We start from the raw sequence: 19,980 nt of genomic DNA on the forward strand, positions 1-19,980 counted from the left end.
CAGAACAGAAGAAATAAAACACGTATAACTGGAAATAAAATCTAAGGGAAACAACACAATACAACTCGTCCATGTGTTGAGCTCACCTCCAGCGCCTCCATCAGCTGCTCGCCTGTGCAGATGTTCGGAACCTGTATTGTAGTGCTGAAGGCATCCAGCATCTCCATCTCTTGGAGGACGTCCTTACGACTGGTGGTGCCAATGATCAGCAGTTTACGACCCTGGAGAGAAATAGCAAAATCGGAGACATGTTCAGCACAGTAAACCACAACTTGTTCAATTCTTCACAATATATGATCAGTTAAGTTTTCTTCCAGGAAGCAGCGTCTTCCTGAAAGTTGTAGCCCATAGGTGGACAACCCACTAAACTAGTCTCTTACCTGTGGTGGAGCTTTCTTGAAAAGAACAAGTAAAGCCTGGAGCACCAGATTGGAGAAGCGAGGACCAATGGGAACATAATCTGCAAAAAAACATAGACTAAAATCTCATGGGATTTATTTATGCACAGATTTGCATGGATCTGTGGTCTCACCTAGAAGTCTTTCGATATCATCCACCACAACACAACTCAGCTGTGACTTGTAGGCATCATCAAAGATCTGCAAAAAGCCAGAACAATGAATGATTCAGAGAGGGGAAAAAAAAAGTCTTTTGAAAGATCCAGACTTTACAATCTTACGCACTGAATTTGCCTAAAGTAACCACTATAATGCAGACAGTACTAGTGCACTTAGATTCCCCGATCCAATATCACTAGTCATACAATAGGTAGACTCAATTTTGATTCTATATAAAGTGACCAGCTCTCTAAGAAATAGAAAACACCTGCATCCTTCAAGGGGTTGTACAGTGAAAAACGTTATTACCTATTCGCACCAATTAGTACAATGGAGAATGTTGACCCCCCATTAGAAAATGGAGGAACAGATGCTCAGCCATCACTCCATTCATTCTCTATGTTCTATGGGGCTGCCAGGAAAAGCAGAACTCCGTGCTTGTTTACTGAAGGGGGAATGAATGGCATGGCAGTTGACAACTTATTTTCACCAGACAACCCCTTTAAATAGGGGTGAGAGGAAGTGAGAACAATATGTTCTTATTGGTGGAGGACTGATTGCCTTTAAGGACGAAGGTTCCTTCCATATCTTAGAAATATTATACAATTTATTTAGAATTGGATGTACTGAATTTACCAATTGTATCGTGATTAGTAATATTGGACCATGTGATGTTTTTGGCCTACCATTTTGTGTGTCTGGTAGTGTATGTTTTTTTTTTTTAAATAAAAAATGCATCAATAAAAGTGATTTTTATTGCTTCCTACATTTTGACTCCTGTACCTCTTTCATTATAACTATGAATTTTAATTTATTGCTAAGACAAGAGACACAATAATCCCTGGCCGCAGGATAGAGATCCAATAAAGGTGTAGTGCAGGCGCAGGAGCTATGTCCATTCGACTGTCCGTAAACGTAAGCTGGTCCAGAGTAGACACCCAGCTCCAATGGCCGGAATGGGAGACAACTATGAGGGATGGAGCTTCCTCTCTGCACAAATCTGTGCCCCCACAATACACCTGTGGGTTGCAAAGCAGCAGGGGATTTAACAAAGCCCCCCCAAGCTATGCCACATACCGGAGACAGGACTATAAGTTGACAGCATGTGTAACTTTGACAAGTATAATATACTTCAATACAGCAGTAGCAATATGGAATATGTAAGTGATCAATAGGTTGCAGTGTTAAGTCAATGTATAGTGAGACTAATAAAAAATAAAACATTTACTGTAACAAAAAAGTTGTATAAGTGAATGGCAAAAAAAAAAAAAGTCTGATCAGCTGGGGTTAGACACCTGATCATCTGTTATCGGTGTTGGCCGGAAGTACTTCCTTGTGAAGCTGCTGTCTACTTCTAGTGGCCGCCGCAGGGTACTGCACATCCACCTCCTATTGATTTGAATAGGAGGCGGATGTGCAGTAGCAAGCCCCAGCCACTACAAGTAGACCGCTAGCTCCACAAGTAAGCGGCCTCCGACAGATAAGTTGATTGGCGAGGGTGGACAAGCTCTTTAAGCAGTTGAGAAGAATCTTCTAATTTTCACACCATAATTTTAGGATTAACTTATAAAAGTGGATTAGCTTTTTGGTATTTCTTAGGAAGGCTTGAAACTATTAAACCAATACAGGTTCCAACCCCAGCTAAACTATAGATTTAAATAATACAATTCTGGTTACCTGCAACCTCCTGTAGGGGGAGCTCCGAAACTTACTGTATACTGTGCTATTATAAAGCTCACTTTATAAATAGCTCCCTCTAGTGGTGGCTGAGAGCAGCAAGAATTGTGTTACATAGCTTTGTTTATGCAGGGAATTTGAAGCTCTGTGTCAGAAAGTCAGGTCACACAAAGATATAATATGAAATTACTTTGTATTTTACTGATTATTCGATTTAAAAACAAGTAAAAAATATATGTGCTTACAGGTGGGCAATGGGCATTCATTTTAAACTTCTGAGATTAAAAGATGAAAAATGTATTTTGGTTGGGTTCCAAGTCTTTTTTGCATGGAAGTTATACCTCTAATATTTGAGCCAATATCTCACATGATGGATCTATACCCTCCACCCACATACTGAAGCCAAAAACAAGTGAGAAAAAATAAGACATACCTTTTTAATGGCCTGGCATTTGGCAGTCTCAGAGAAACCTATCATTTTCTCTGGTGAGCAGATCTTGATAAAGGGGAAATTGGATTCCTCCGAGATCTTGGCAGCAAGGGCTGTTTTGCCACTATGTGGTGGACCTAAAAGAAAATCATGTGACATGATTCTTAAAAAAAAAAAAAAAAAAAAGGACCTCCCTCCTTAATCCATTCCCTTATCAGACTACAGATAGAACTCACCTTCCAGTAAGACGCTGACCAGGGGTGTGCGATCACTGTTCTTTGTTTGTTGAACAAGTAGTTCCCCATCATCCAGGACACGAGTAACAGGGTCGCCCCATTTGATGATACCGTTCATAATATAACTTGCATAGTCCTCTTGATTAGTTCCAAAAGCCTAAAAACAAAAAACACATCAAGACTCTCAGCTGGGACTTGCCTAATAAAAGCCATGAGTAAAAGATCCTGTCACTGATCTATGGAGTATGGCCAAGTCCAATATTCTGCTTCTTGCACATGCCACCTACAGACATATGAAGGAAGATTGCCTATACATCCAAAAAGAGGAACATCAAGGACTCCATGTGCTTCAGTGCAGCTTTTGTACATGGCTCTGCACTGGGCATGAAGCTTCATACCTACTAAAGTGCTTTAAGAAGAACTTGCATTATAAGAAGTGGCTATATAGACAGCAGGACAACAACTTACAGGCTTTATGTCATTTTCCAGAGAAGTGAGAAAGTCTCCTCTTGTCACTTGGAGCCGTTCAGCTTTCTCCATATCAACCTCTACTTTGGTGGTGGCCTAATAAGAGAGAGCAAATATCAGTCATGATTATGAACAAAAGTCTTCATGTATTCCCATTGTCACAGAACTTCAACCGGAGAACTAGAGATTTCAGCTGGCCAAAATAACAGCAGGGTTTGGGCTCTTTGACTAGGTGATTTCTGCACCTGATAGCCCTATGTCATGTGTCTGGGACTTTCATGTTCAAGTAAAAGTTTTTTTCTATGTTATCAGTTTACATTTAGAAGGATGCGGAAAAAAGCAGCACATGCAAAAATGAGAGGCTCATAACATTGTGCACATATGACCGAGGTGGGATCTGAACCCTCAAGTCCAGCACACTAGGCTCTCGGCCATCCAGACTCTAGGAAAAAAAACAAAAGGTAGGAAAGGCAGCAATATTTTCTCATGTACGGCCTTGAGCTCCCTTTGACCCCCAGCTCATTTGCATACATTAGCAGAAATCTGGGACTGACAGCTTACCCAAGTAGCTGGGTAATCACTTAGAACAGGGATCACCTGAAGGAAGCTCAGCACCTCACAGTCTCAGATTGGATGGCTGAGATGTCTATCAAAATACCTAAAGCTCAGTACGCCCCTGTACTAGACTGGACAAGAGAGCCGTCACTCACGGAGTAAAAAAAACACTGTTTGGAAAAATCGTGACCATGCCACTTCTGACCAGCTGACAACTGAAGCGGTGTCCTGCCATGCCTCACCCTTGATGCTAATTGTCAGCTTTTTGCTGTAAATCAGGAGCTCATGAATACCGAAGACTACACAGTGCAAAATCATCAGTGAGAGGACTAGCAGAGCTGCAGCAGATAAAAATGAGTTTTTATCAAAACTACCAGGGAAAACCCAGTAATTGATCAAACATTAGAGCCAGCGACTGTGTCCATCATATTGGACATCATAAAACTGGTGTGCAACTCCCTTTATACCAAGGGGAATTTGCATAATATTCCATAACTCCACTCCAGTCCCCCTGGCGTATTGTTTTTTTAATAAGGCAGTTTTTTGGCGCAATTTTCCACACCGTGACTTTTGGTCAAATAAAATTTGCAAAAAAAATACAAAACCAGACCTTTTTGTGACAGATTCCTTTCCTGAATCATGTGAGCCATTTTGAAGAATTTTGCACCAAAGTTTCACCTGATGAATTGAGGTCTTTGTTATATATGTGAAGGCAACCAATTAAATCACATACACTATATTCCAGAATATAAATATACATTGTGGATTCCATATTGGAGAGTTTACAGCACACTTTAAACAAGACAATCATCTTCACCAGGGCGAAGCTCTAGATAAGGGATCTTATTCCAGATGGATCCAAGGAATGTTACGGTACGGATCAAGATGCACCAGGCTGAGAAATCCAGAAGTAATGTAAGCGCAGGGGACCTGTCACTTCCCAGCTCCAGGTAATAAAGTGAGCGGGAGCAGTGACAGGACTATGATGCGGCTTACATATTGTAAGGTGCTGAAAGACAAGGGATTAAGACACTATTACAGAGCATGGGAGGAATAGTCCGAACATCCTAACATTCGTAGTCTATCCACTATGTGGTATAGCAGTCTAGCTCTCTTCATCCCTTAAAGAGGGCCGGTCAGTGGGTCAAGTGTGGCAAGTTTTTGCTCTTTCTTTTTTTTTTTCTGCTCCACTGAGTATTCTGTTTTTTCTTCTGCTTTTTAATCTGCCATACGGCTTTAGAGACATAGGCCTTTATATTTAGTGCTAATTGCTATGCTCTTTAACAAGGAATCATATGGTGGATTTAAATAAAGAAAAAAAGAAAAAAACTCCAGGGATAGATACATAAAATTGCTTTTATTTAGTTTTTGTTTTTTGCAGTCATGTGAACAGAGCTTTAGAATCTAATGTGCCTGCACACATCTCTCTCTCTCACACATGGACCAAAAAATGGACGAAAATCAGATGCAGACCACTTGCCCATTTTTGATGCTGCATGAAAGATCATTCTAGGTTCAATTCGAAAACTGGAAAGAGGCAGTCTTGGATCTTTCATATGGATTTAGGAGAAAAAAGGTTTGGACATTTTAAAAGTGTCCTTTTTTTCCTTTTCTTGCCACCTCTCCACTCACGTTGTGGGTGGAATTGTTCTTAGGTTAGGTCAGGTGATATAATATTATTATTATTATTAATAATAATAATAATAATAATAATGCCTTATTTTTCTGCTGAAGGATTGGACAATTTAAGGGTACATGCCTTATCCTTATGTCCCCGAAATAATCTGTCAAGGGACAGTCAATAGACCACTGAACACATTAAATGGTAGGCCGAAGCCGGCGGGTTTGGCCATAGTTTATCTACTGTGTATAGGGTTCTTAAGAGTTCAGTGTCCTGGGGTGGTAGAATTTTCCAAAACTACTTATCAAATTTCCCATAGTGCAAAATCCTTTACATGTGAATTTATCATAAGAATCAAATTCACCAAATTGGTAACTGTAAATTAGTAACTGTATTATAGGAAATTAGTCTCTTTACTTAACTTGATAGATGCAGCTCGCCTTCCCCCTTGTTACCCAATTACATCTAACACCTCCCTATCCAATAAAACTACATATCGCTCATGAATGAAACTTCCCCGTTGATAAGTCTGCACATAATCTCCATAGAAATATTAAGTCCGCTGTCAGAACCTGATGATTATTCCGAGATAGGTGTAACTCATCTCTTCCTCCAGAAGCAGGTTGTCATTATTGGCTGCAATGTGTATTATTCAGCACTGGGGCTTGGCTGCTGCAGAATATCACAGAACACCTCAGCTGCTGCAGAGCTTCATAATACACATCTGTAGATATCTTCTTGATATTGGCATGCAAGATCAATGGTATACAAAAATCTGCCACTGACACATAAAAAAAAGAAGAAGATTGTGCAGCAGCTGAGGTGTACTATAAGGAACGATACTTATAAATGACATCAGTGAGAGTATTTCAGAAGTCTTTGGAACTTTGTAATGATGTATAAGATCAGGTCACATTTTGACCACTTACCTTGATGTGTCGGTTCATGGCGGTGGACTGCGCTGCCCTCACGAGCCCCTCAAGCTCGGCTCCACTGAAGTTTTTGGTCTCCTGAGCCAATTCTGGTATTTCTACATCCACAGCCAGCAGACTGTGTTCCCTCATCCGGGCAGTGTGGATATGGAGGATTTGGACACGACCTTTTTCATCAGGCAAACCTACATTATTTAGGAGATGAGTATGACGCTTCAAAGGAAGTAAAACAAGTAAATTATATGCATGTGTTGTGTATCTCACACTCACCTATCTCCATCTTCACTTCCAGCCTCCCAGGTCTCAAAAGAGCCTCATCAATCAGATCTGGCCTGTTCGTCATACCTAGACAAAATAAGTTAAAAAATGGTTAGGATCAACCCAGACTCACATCATGAGTGTGAATGACTCAGTTTCCCAGTCCACCTCACCTATGACCAGGATGTTATTGAGCTGCTCCACACCATCTATCTTGGAAAGCAGTTGGTTCACCACAGTGTCATGGACGCCTGTGCTCCCTGCCATGCTTCCTCTCTGCTTACAAATGGCGTCTATTTCATCAAAGATAATGATGTGAAGCCCACTGTTGGCTCCAAGCTGGAGATACAAAAAGATGGCCGGAGTGGTCATGAGTATAGATTGAACAGGGAATGACATCCCACTTAAAAAGAAAGTCACCAAATTCAACCATTTTAGCAATTTATGCTATTTATCTATAAAGAAAGAACAAAAGATGTTCCCATTTCTGTCTGCAGTTTCTATGCAGCTCCATGTGTCTCCATGGTAACAGACTACAAACAAACCCTTTGTAGTCTGATCCTGCATTCATAATGTTCTGTGTTAATCTACCAATGCACGTTAGCATAAAGGAAGAGAATAGGACTACAGGATTAGAAGATCATTTATGATTTTTATTATTGGACATGTACTGAGGTAGACTCATTGACTCACTCTCCTTTGTTCCTCTTCTGCATCGGCAAACAGCTTTCGGATGTTGGCCTCAGACTCTCCAACATACTTGTTCAGGATTTCAGGTCCATTGACCACTTTGGGTTCTCGGGCATTCAGCATCTTACCGATTTGCCTTGCCATAAGGGTCTTACCACATCCAGGAGGACCAAAAAGAAGAATACCTTTCACATGCTTACACCCTACAAGTTGAAACGAGAGGTTAGATTACGGTACAGTCCTTAATGCACACGGTCATTTAATGTAAAAAGTGCATTGCTCTTTGCTGGACATGCCAACATTTCCAGGTATGCAAAACAAGCTGTGAGCAGACAGTGAATCAGCAAGGGTTGCTCTGAGCTCTGCAGATGAGGAATTCTAAAACAAAGAAAGTATATATAACTGTATCATTTCCTTTGGAATGATCAATCGGATTAGTTTCCACATCTCCCTCTGGTGATTACAATTAATTTAGGTCACCAATGACTTTCTTTCATTCCCATTTGTAAGCATTGAGCTTAGGGTACTGTCACACAGTGCAATTTTGATCCCTACGACGGTACGATTCGTGACGTTCTAGCGATATCGTTACGATATCGCAGTGTCTGACACGCAGCAGCGATCAGGGACCCTGCTGAGAATCGTACGTCGTAGCAGATCGTTTGGAACTTTCTTTCGTCGCTTGATCACCCGCTGACATCGCTGGATCGTTGTGTGTGACAGCGATCCAGCGATGTGTTCGCTTGTAACCAGGGTAAACATCGGGTTACTAAGCGCAGGGCCGCGCTTAGTAACCCGATGTTTACCCTGGTTACCAGCGTAAACGTAAAAAAACCAAACAGTACATACTTACATTCCGGTGTCTGTCCTCCGGCGTCTCAGCTTCTCTGCACTGTGAGTGCCTGCCGGCCGGAAAGCGAGCACAGCGGTGACGTCACCGCTCTGCTTTCCGGCTATGGTGCTTACACAGTGGAGAGAAGCAGAACGCCGGGGGACAGACACCGGAATGTAAGTATGTACTGTTTGTTTTTTTTACGTTTACGATGGTAACCAGGGTAAACATCGGGTTACTAAGCGCGGCCCTGCGCTTAGTAACCCGATGTTTACCCTGGTTACCCGGGGACTTCGGCATCGCTCCAGCGCCGTGATTGCAAAGTGTGACCGCAGTCTACGACGCTGGAGCGATAATCATACGATCGCTGCGACGTCACGGATCGTGCCGTCGTAGCGATCAAAATTTCTCTGTGTGACAGTACCCTTAGGGTTGAGGTCTGTTTACAATGGCCGATCGGGGGGGGGGGGCACTAAACGACAGCTAATCAGCTGCTTGATTCCTGGTTGTTATTTGCTTAATATGCCTGTTAAGCTCCTGCATATGGAGGTACAGGAGATGGTAGTAAGAATATATCCATGTCCCTTCATGTTCTTTACTCCTTGGCCTAAATGTAATATCTGATGTGTAAATTTGGAGGGATGAACCACTGATCAACCCTGATGTCCGCAGTGTCAGCAGATTCCAGCCGCTGCCTCCCAGTCTATTACCTGCCAGTGATGACAGCCATGTTTGGGTAGAAGAGGGCACCTGTCATCCCGGCCTAATCCCATAACAATATGACCTTTTCCTGGGATGCAGGTGAGAATGTACAAGAAACACACAGTTATAGGGAGATAAGGTCTACAAGACAAGGCGTGCGGAGGTGACAGAAGAGCGGGGAGATGGAAGGAGCAGCTTTTACTGGAAAAGTTCTGACATTTACAACTTTATAAACCTCTCAGAGTTCAGCATTAGAAAGAACAGGTGCAGCAGAGCCCAGGTCACTTGCAAAATAGACATAATTAACCAAGTGTGGGCTGCTGGGCACAGCACCTGACTGCCAGCAGGATGGCATGGCAATGAATACTGCCCCTCATTACCAGGTATTCTAATCAGTTCAAAAGCTTATATTGTCCTGGCAAAGACTATCACTGCACTCTCCTGACATGGCCATTTCACTACAAAACCTACCATTATGCCATTTTTCTATCATTTTTCCTGGATAATACGAGCAACCCCTTAGTGACTGGGCAAATTTTTCAAATCCGATGTGTCACTTTATATGGCAATAATTCTGGAATGTTTCAACATATCTCTGATTTTGAGACTGTTTTTTCGTGACACATTATATTTATATGATAATGGTAACTTTAGGTTGAAAAGATTTGCATTTATTTATGAAAATATTAGAAATCTGACAAACTTTTCTAAAAATTATCAATTTTCAAACTTTCAATGATGCCTTTAATCCAGGCAGTCACTCCACAGAAAACAGTTAATAAATAACATTTCCCCTCCTGTCTGCTTTACATCAGCACCATTTGTAACATGTTCTTTTACCTTGCTAGGATGTTAAAGGTTAAAAAATGTAGCAGTAATTTTCTATTTTTTCAAGGATATTTACATAACTTATTTTTTTTAGGAAGCAAGGGAAAAAAGGTTTGATCCAGTGATGAGCTTAAAGTTGCTATATATATATATATATATATATATATATATATATATATATATATATACACATACATATATACATATATATTAGCTTTTGCTTAAATTATATATTCGTTCTTTGTGAAGCACTACAACACATAAAAGACTGGAAGGAAAGATCAACGCTTTTCAACGTTTGTCTTGATCAGACCTAATGACTGAGTGCGGTCCGGTCCGATGGGCGACCCGGTCCGGGTCCAGCGACTCCCATCTTCATACGATGACGTCCTCTTCTTTGCCTCCTGTCGCGGCTCCTGTGCAGGCGTACTTTGTTTGCCCTGTTGAGGGCAGAGCAAAGTACTGCAGTGTGCAGGCGCCGGGAAAAGTCAGAGAGGCCCAGCGCCTGCGCACTGCAGTACTTTGCTCTGCCCTCAACAGGGCAAACAAAGTACGCCTGCACAGGAGCCGCGACAAGAGGCAAAGAAGAGGACGTCATCGTATGAAGATGGGAGTCGCTGGACCCGGACCGCGACGACCATCGGACCAGACCGGGACAGCCCCTGTATAATCTAACTTGTTTTTCTTATCTTTCAGGTTACATCGGGGGCTTATCTACAGCATTATAGAATGCTGTAGATAAGCCCCTCATGGCAGTGGCTGCAGCTTATGGGGCCAAAATTTGATGACAGATTCCCTTTAAATTCTCTGGCATAGAAAACGTATAAAGACCTTATCGTGGGGGTGACAATAAGCTTAAGCTGCTGAACGGAGAATCTTACTGGATATTTATACTAGACACTTGAGTACCACACGTTTTAATCTCAAGACATGATCTAATCTTACAGTATATTTGCTAGTTTGGGGTTTCCTAGCTGCTGTCCTATATGTTTTTCAATTTAATTATCTTGTTTCTTTTACATATATGCTAATCACGATCACTGGAAAACCAATCAAATGTACAGGAGGTAACACCCAACCAGATATAGCATTGGGTTACTAAGTCACGACTAAAGGTACCGTCACACTAAGCGACGCTGCAGCGATACAGACAATGATGCTGATCGCTGCAGCGTCGCTGTTTGGTCGCTGGAGAGCTGTCACACAGACCGCTCTCCAGCGACCAACGATGCCGAGGTCCCTGGGTAACCAGGATAAACATCGGGTTGCTAAGCGCAGGACCGCGCTTAGTAACCCGATGTTTACCCTGGTTACCAGTGTAAAATGTAAAAAAACAAACAAAGTTTATTAACCCTTCAGGTTCTTTTCAGGGATTAATGCAATGTGTCATGGGAGGAAAGAAAAATGTTATTTTTGTCGCCTAAAACATTCCTAACTTCAGAACAGGTCCCTATATCCAGCAGATGCTAAGGCCATTATTTGGCCGTGAATAGCCATGGAAAACATCAGGACCACACGATCATAATCTCAGGATGACGATGGGATTAAAAAGGAAGCACCCACACTCTTAAACATCAAGATGCTGTAGTCACTATTGACAGCAGCTTCTCTGGGCTCAAATGGCCATGGAGGTGCCAACACTGATCGTGGCTGATGCAGCAGGGTGCCAGCTATAGCGTACAGCCGACAGCTGCAGGATTTTCATGTGTCGAGGAATGCAATTCACTTATATCTCAGGTCGATTTTAAGTCGTATTGGTGGTCACTAAGGGTTGAGCGAAACGGGTCGATCATTTTCAAAAGTCGCCGACTTTTGGCTAAGTCGGCGTCTCATGAAACCCGATCCGACCCCTGTGCTTGTCGGCCATGCGGTACGCGACTTTCGCGCCAAAGTCGCGTTTCAATGACGCGAAAAGCGCCATTTCTCAGCCAATGAAGGTGAACGCAGAGTGTGGGCAGCGTGATGACATAGATCCTGGTCCCCACCATCTTAGAGAAGGGCATTGCAGTGATTGGCTTGCTGTCTGCGGCGTCACAGGGGCTATAAAGGGGCGTTCCCGCCGACCGCCATCTTACTGCTGCTGATCTGAGCTTAGGGACAGGTTGCTGCCGCTTTGTCAGAAGCAGGGATAGCGTTAGGCAGGGTCCACTAACCACCAAACCGCTTGTGCTGTAGCGATTTCCACTGTCCAACACCACCTTCGATGTGCAGGAACAGTGGAAGCTATTTTTTTTTTTTCCCCCTCAGCGCTGTAGCTCATTGGGCTGCCCTAGAAGGCTCCGTGATAGCTGTATTGCTGTGTGTACGCCACTGTGGAAACCAACTGCTTTTTTCAAAGCACATATCCTCTTGTTCCTTCCTTTCTGCACAGCTATCTTTTTTGTTTGTCCACACTTTTTATTTAATTTGTGCATCAGTCCACTCCTATTGCTGCCTGCCATACCTGGCTTAGATTACTGCAGGGAGATAGTAATTGTAGGACAGTCCCTGTTTTTTTTTTTTTTGTGGGAGATTAAGATTGGCATTTCTGCTACAGTGCCATCCCTGTGTGTGCCATCTCTCACTGAGTGGGCCATAGAAAGCCTATTTATTTTTTCCGTGATTTGTGTTCTAAATTCTACCTCAACACAAAAACACTACATCAATCAGTGGTAGAAAAATATTGGCCTCAGTCAGGGCTTGTGTGCCACTGCTGTGTGTGCTATCTCTCATTCAGTGGGCTATAGAAAGCCTATTTATTTATTTATTTTTTTTCTTATTATTTGGTTTCTAAAGTCTCCCTGAAAAAAAAAAAAAAAAAAAAAAAAACAGTGGGAGAGTAATATTGCCCTTTCAGCTTGTGTGCCAGTCTTGACTCCTGGGTGTGCCACCTCTCTCTCATTCAGTGGGCCATAGAAAGCCTATTTATTTTTTTGGTTTTTTTAATATTATTTGGTTTCTAAAGTCTCCCTGAAAAAAAAAAAACATAAAAAAACAGTGGGAGAGTAATATTGCCCTTTCAGCTTGTGTGCCAGTCTTGACTCCTGGGTGTGCCACCTCTCTCATTCAGTGGGCCATAGAAAGCCTATTTATTTTTTTTTTTAAATATTATTGGGTTTCTAAAGTCTCCCTTAAAAAACAAAAAATACATAAAAAAACAGTGGGAGAGTAATATTGCCCTTTCAGCTTGTGTGCCAGTCTTGACTCCTGGGTGTGCCACCTCTCTCATTCAGTGGGCCATAGAAAGCATTTTTTTTTTTTTCCTTGATTTGTGTTCTAAAATCTACCTCAACACAAAAACACTACATCAATCAGTGGGAGAAAAATATTGGCCTCAGTCAGGGCTTGTGTGCCACTGCTGTGTGTGCTATCTCTCATTCAGTGGGCTATAGAAAGCCTATTTATATATTTATTTTTTTTCTTATTATTTGGTTTCTAAAGTCTCCCTGAAAAAAATAAAAAAATAAAAAAAACAGTGGGAGAGTAATATTGCCCTTTCAGCTTGTGTGCCAGTCTTGACTCCTGGGTGTGCCACCTCTCTCTCATTCAGTGGGCCATAGAAAGCCTATTTATTTTTTTGGTTTTTTTAATATTATTTGGTTTCTAAAGTCTCCCTGAAAAAAAAAAAAACATAAAAAAACAGTGGGAGAGTAATATTGCCCTTTCAGCTTGTGTGCCAGTCTTGACTCCTGGGTGTGCCACCTCTCTCATTCAGTGGGCCATAGAAAGCCTATTTATTTTTTTTTTTAAATATTATTGGGTTTCTAAAGTCTCCCTTAAAAAACAAAAAATACATAAAAAAACAGTGGGAGAGTAATATTGCCCTTTCAGCTTGTGTGCCAGTCTTGACTCCTGGGTGTGCCACCTCTCTCATTCAGTGGGCCATAGAAAGCATTTTTTTTTTTTTCCTTGATTTGTGTTCTAAAATCTACCTCAACACAAAAACACTACATCAATCAGTGGGAGAAAAATATTGGCCTCAGTCAGGGCTTGTGTGCCACTGCTGTGTGTGCTATCTCTCATTCAGTGGGCTATAGAAAGCCTATTTATTTATTTATTTTTTTTCTTATTATTTGGTTTCTAAAGTCTCCCTGAAAAAAAATAAAAAATAAAAAAACAGTGGGAGAGTAATATTGCCCTTTCAGCTTGTGTGCCAGTCTTGACTCCTGGGTGTGCCACCTCTCTCTCATTCAGTGGGCCATAGAAAGCCTATTTATTTTTTTGGTTTTTTTAATATTATTTGGTTTCTAAAGTCTCCCTGAAAAAAAAAAAACATAAAAAAACAGTGGGAGAGTAATATTGCCCTTTCAGCTTGTGTGCCAGTCTTGACTCCTGGGTGTGCCACCTCTCTCATTCAGTGGGCCATAGAAAGCCTATTTATTTTTTTTTTTAAATATTATTGGGTTTCTAAAGTCTCCCTTAAAAAACAAAAAATACCTAAAAAAACAGTGGGAGAGTAATATTGCCCTTTCAGCTTGTGTGCCAGTCTTGACTCCTGGGTGTGCCACCTCTCTCATTCAGTGGGCCATAGAAAGCATTTTTTTTTTTTTTCCTTGATTTGTGTTCTAAAATCTACCTCAACACAAAAACACTACATCAATCAGTGGGAGAAAAATATTGGCCTCAGTCAGGGCTTGTGTGCCACTGCTGTGTGTGCTATCTCTCATTCAGTGGGCTATAGAAAGCCTATTTATTTATTTTTTTTCTTATTATTTGGTTTCTAAAGTCTCCCTGAAAAAAAAAAAAAACATAAAAAAACAGTGGGAGAGTAATATTGCCCTTTCAGCTTGTGCGCCAGTCTTGACTCCTGGGTGTGCCACCTCTCTCTCTCTAATTGTGGGCCATAGGAAGCCTTTTTTTTTTTGTTTTTTTTTTTAATATTATTTGGTTTCTAAAGTCTCCCTTAAAAAACAAAAAAATACATAAAAAAACAGTGGGAGAGTAATATTGCCCTTTCAGCTTGTGTGCCAGTCTTGACTCCTGGGTGTGCCACCTCTCTCTCTCATTCAGTGGGCCATAGAAAGCCTTTTTTTTTTTTTTATATATTATTGGGTTTCTAAAGTCTCCCTTAAAAAACAAAAAATACATAAAAAAACAGTGGGAGAGTAATATTGCCCTTTCAGCTTGTGTGCCAGTCTTGACTCCTGGGTGTGCCACCTCTCTCATTCAGTGGGCCATAGAAAGCCTATTTATTTATTTTTTTAAATATTATTGGGTTTCTAAAGTCTCCCTTAAAAAACAAAAAATACCTAAAAAAACAGTGGGAGAGTAATATTGCCCTTTCAGCTTGTGTGCCAGTCTTGACTCCTGGGTGTGCCACCTCTCTCATTCAGTGGGCCATAGAAAGCATTTTTTTTTTTTTCCTTGATTTGTGTTCTAAAATCTACCTCAACACAAAAACACTACATCAATCAGTGGGAGAAAAATATTGGCCTCAGTCAGGGCTTGTGTGCCACTGCTGTGTGTGCTATCTCTCATTCAGTGGGCTATAGAAAGCCTATTTATTTATTTATTTTTTTTCCTATTATTTGGTTTCTAAAGTCTCCCTGAAAAAAAAAAAAACATAAACAAACAGTGGGAGAGTAATATTGCCCTTTCAGCTTGTGCGCCAGTCTTGACTCCTGGGTGTGCCACCTCTCTCTCTCTAATTGTGGGCCATAGGAAGCCTTTTTTTTTTGTTTTTTTTTTTAATATTATTTGGTTTCTAAAGTCTCCCTTAAAAAACAAAAAATACATAAAAAAACAGTGGGAGAGTAATATTGCCCTTTCAGCTTGTGTGCCAGTCTTGACTCCTGGGTGTGCCACCTCTCTCTCTCATTCAGTGGGCCATAGAAAGCCTTTTTTTTTTTTTTTTTTTTAAATATTATTGGGTTTCTAAAGTCTCCCTTAAAAAACAAAAAATACATAAAAAAACAGTGGGAGAGTAATATTGCCCTTTCAGCTTGTGTGCCAGTCTTGACTCCTGGGTGTGCCACCTCTCTCTCTCATTCAGTGGGCCATAGAAAGCCTTTTTTTTTTTTTTTTTTTTAATATTATTGGGTTTCTAAAGTCTCCCTTAAAAAAAAAAAATACATAAAAAAACAGTGGGAGAGTAATATTGCCCTTTCAGCTTGTGTGCCAGTCTTGACTCCTGGGTGTGCCACCTCTCTCTCTCATTCAGTGGGCCATAGAAAGGCTATTTATTTTTTTGTTTTTTTTAATATTATTTGGTTTCTAAAGTCTCCCTGAAAATAAAAAAAAAAAAAAACTTAAAAAAACAGTGGGAGAGTAATATTGCCCTTTCAGCTTGTGTGCCAGTCTTGACTCCTGGGTGTGCCACCTCTCTCTCTCATTCAGTGGGCCATAGAAAGGCTATTTATTTTTTTGGTTTTTTTAATATTATTTGGTTTCTAAAGTCTCCCTGAAAAAAAAAAAAATAATAAATTAGGTGGGAGATTAATATTGACATTAGTGCTTGAGTGACAGTCCTGCGTGTGTGTCATCTCTGTGATTTTGTGCCACAGAAAACAGAGTGTGTAACATTGTGCCTGATTTTCCTTGTGGTCTCACCAACCTGTTAAGGGATATTGAAATCATACTGAAGTTATAGCTCACCGTGTAAGTTGTTTGACAGCAACAAATAAAGTTACTTTGGTTAAGATTTTAAAACAATGAGGAAGTCTGGTGCAAGAGGTCGTCGTGGGCGTTCATTGTCAGCTGGTAATGATGGTAGTGGTAGTGGAGCATCAGGTGGTCGTGGGGATAAAAATATTCCACCTAAGTCTGGAGCTGTGGAGCCAGTTTCGTCGTCAGGCTACACAAGGCCTCGAACGCTCTCTTTTCTGGGAGTAGGAAAACCGCTTTTAAAGGCGGAGCAGCAACAGCAAGTTTTGGCTTACATTGCAGACTCAGCCTCTAGCTCTTTTGCCTCCTCTTCCGAAACTGGTAAATGTAAAAGCAGCGCGTCGCTTGTGGATGTTCACGGTCAGGGACAAGTCGCTTCCTTGTCCTCCTCAGCAAAAACTACAACAAGAGAGAAGGATGCAGCAGGCGACACAACGGGTCACTCCATGGAGCTCTTTACACATACCGTCCCTGGCTTAGAAAGTGAAACATTTAACAGGCCATGCCCATTACAAGTATATTCTGACATGGAGTGCACTGATGCACAGCCACAGCCAGAGTACTATGCTGCTCCTTTGACTCAGACCACCACATTGCCCTCTCAGGGTACAGATCCACAATCAGACCCTGATGAGACTATGTTGCCCCGCCACGAACGCTATACCACCGACCGACACAGTGACACAGACGAAGTTGCACACGAGCTCGAAGAGGAGGTAATAGATGACCCAGTTATTGACCCCGATTGGCAGCCATTGGGGGAACAGGGTGCAGGCGGCAGTAGTTCAGAAGCGGAGGTGGAGGAGGGGCCGCAGCAGGCATCAACATCGCAACAGGTTCCATCTGCCGGGCCCGTATCTGGCCCAAAACGCGTGTCAAAGCCAAAACCTGTTGGAGGACAGCGTGGCCATCCGGTTAAAGCTCAGTCTGCAATCCCTGAAAAGGGATCCGAGTCTAGGAAGAGTGCAGTCTGGCATTTTTTTAAACAACATCCAACTGATCAGCGCAAAGTCATCTGTCAAAAATGTTCAACTAGCTTAAGCAGAGGTCAGAATCTGAAAAGTCTAAATACTAGTTGCATGCATAGACACTTAACCACCATGCATTTTCAAGCCTGGACTAACTACCAAACGTCCCTTAAGGTTGTAGCACCCTCGGCCAATGAAGCTAGTCAGCAACGCAACATCCCTTCCGTCACTGTAAGGCCACCATTTTCCGCACCACCGGCAGTATCTGTGCAGGTTTCTTTGCCAGCCAAAAGCAGTCAGGGTCAGGGAACCACCAGTTTTGTAGGAGGAAATATTGCATCTAGGGCACCGGCGGAAACAATACCGTCTCCAACCGTCTCTCAGTCTGCCATGTACACCGGCACACCCGAAAGTTCCACGATCTCCAGCTCTCCAGTCCAGCTCACCCTACATGAGACTCTGGTTAGAAAAAGGAAGTACTTATCCTCGCATCCGCGTACACAGGGTTTTAACGCACACATAGCTAGACTAATCTCGTTAGAGATGATGCCCTACCGGTTAGTTGAAAGCGAAGCTTTCAAAGCCCTGATGGAGTACGCTGAACCACGATACGAGCTACCCAGTCGACACTTTTTTTCCAGAAAAGCCATCCCAGCCCTGCACCAGCATGTTAAACAGCGCATCGTCCATGCACTCAGGCAATCTGTGAGTACAAAGGTGCACCTGACTACAGATGCATGGACCAGTAGGCATGGCCAGGGACGTTATGTGTCCATCACGGCACACTGGGTGAATGTGGTGGATGCAGGGTCCACAGGCGACATCAATTTAGGGACAGTTGTGCCTAGCCCACGGTCTAGGAAACAGTTGGCTGTAGGCGTTCGCACCCCCTCCTCCTCCTCCTCCTCGTCCTCCTGCAGAAGCTACAGCTCTTCCACAGAACGCAGTCTGCCAACCACTCCATCGGCAGATGACACTGTTGCACACCAGTTGTCCCATTATGGGCCAGCTACTGCCAAGCGTCAGCAGGCTGTATTGGCTATGAAGTGTTTGGGCGACAACAGACACACCGCGGAAGTTCTATCCGAGTTCTTGCAACAAGAAACGCAGTCGTGGCTGGGCACAGTAGATCTTGAGGCAGGCAAGGTAGTGAGTGATAACGGAAGGAATTTCATGGCTGCCATCTCCCTTTCCCAACTGAAACACATTCCTTGCCTGGCTCACACCTTAAACCTGGTGGTGCAGTGCTTATTGAAAACTTATCCTGGGTTCTCCGACCTGCTCCTCAAAGTGCGTGCACTTTGCTCACATATCCGACGTTCGCCTGTACACGCCAGCCGTATGCAGACCTATCAGCGGTCTTTGAACCTTCCCCAGCATCGCCTAATCATAGACGTTGCAACAAGGTGGAACTCAACACTGCACATGCTTCAGAGACTGTGCGAACAGAGGCGTGCTGTTATTTATTTGTGGGAGGATACACGGGCAGGCAGTAGGATGGCAGACATGGAGTTGTCAGGTGTGCAGTGGTCTAAGATACAAGACATGTGTCAAGTCCTTCAGTGTTTTGAGGAATGCACACGGCTGGTTAGTGCAGACAACGCCGTAATAAGCATGAGCATCCCCCTAATGCGTCTGCTGATGCAAAGTTTGACGCACATAAAGGAGCAGGCGTCTGCACCAGAGGAAGAGGAAAGCCTTGATGACAGTCAGCCATTGTCTGGTCAGGGCAGTGTACAGGACGAGGTAGCGGGCGAAGAGGAGGTGGAGGACGAGGAGGATGATGGGGATGAGTATATTTTTAATGCCGAACCTTTCCCGGGGGCACAGGAAATTGGTTGCGTGTCACGGCCGGGTTCTGGTTTTTTGAGGGACACAAGTGACGTAGATTTGCCTGCAACTGCCCCTCAACCAATCACAACCGGAGATTTGACAACTGGAACTTTGGCCCACATGGCGGATTATGCCTTACGTATCCTAAAAAGGGACACACGCATTACGAAAATGATGAACGATGACGATTACTGGTTGGCCTGCCTCCTTGATCCACGCTATAAAGGCAAATTGCAAAATATTATGCCACATGAGAACTTGGAACTAATATTAGCAACCAAACAATCAACTCTTGTTGACCGTTTGCTTCAGGCATTCCCAGCACACAGCGCACGTGATTGTTCTCACACGAGCTCCAGGGGGCAGCAGACTAGGAGTGTTAGGGGTGCACACATCAGAAGTGGCGTTGGACAGAGGGGTTTTCTGACCAGGTTGTGGAGTGATTTTGCTATGACCGCAGACAGGACAGGTACTGCTGCATCAATTGAAAGTGACAGGAGACAACATTTGTCCAGTATGGTTACTAACTATTTTTCATCCCTTATCGATGTTCTCCCTCAACGGTCATTCCCATTTGATTACTGGGCCTCCAAATTAGACACCTGGCCAGAATTGGCAGAATATGCATTGCAGGAGCTTGCTTGCCCGGCAGCAAGTGTCCTATCAGAAAGAGTATTCAGTGCTGCAGGTTCAATATTAACCGAAAAAAGGACTCGTCTGGCTACCCAAAATGTTGACGATCTAACATTCATTAAAATGAACCACAACTGGATTTCGAAATCTTTTGCCCCACCTTGCCCGGCCGACACCT

The 19,980-nt window shown here is 42.7% G+C and overlaps 1 protein-coding gene across 1 annotated transcript in view; it reads right to left on the minus strand.

The window, feature by feature from the left end:
* Positions 1 to 19,980, minus strand: part of NSF (N-ethylmaleimide sensitive factor, vesicle fusing ATPase) — a 122,861-nt gene that overhangs the window by 7,983 nt on the left and 94,898 nt on the right. The window contains exons 9-18 of the mRNA XM_077252700.1: positions 7,428 to 7,627; positions 6,908 to 7,073; positions 6,747 to 6,821; positions 6,474 to 6,661; positions 3,369 to 3,464; positions 2,901 to 3,057; positions 2,668 to 2,801; positions 533 to 599; positions 381 to 460; positions 87 to 221 (exon numbers count right to left, since the gene is read on the minus strand). Of these exons, the coding sequence (XP_077108815.1) occupies positions 87 to 221; positions 381 to 460; positions 533 to 599; positions 2,668 to 2,801; positions 2,901 to 3,057; positions 3,369 to 3,464; positions 6,474 to 6,661; positions 6,747 to 6,821; positions 6,908 to 7,073; positions 7,428 to 7,627 (1,298 nt within the window). The remainder of the gene's footprint in view (positions 1 to 86; positions 222 to 380; positions 461 to 532; positions 600 to 2,667; positions 2,802 to 2,900; positions 3,058 to 3,368; positions 3,465 to 6,473; positions 6,662 to 6,746; positions 6,822 to 6,907; positions 7,074 to 7,427; positions 7,628 to 19,980) is intronic.

Source organism: Ranitomeya variabilis, chromosome 4 (genome assembly GCF_051348905.1).
Source record: "Ranitomeya variabilis isolate aRanVar5 chromosome 4, aRanVar5.hap1, whole genome shotgun sequence".
NCBI classification, from domain to species: Eukaryota; Metazoa; Chordata; class Amphibia; order Anura; family Dendrobatidae; genus Ranitomeya; species Ranitomeya variabilis.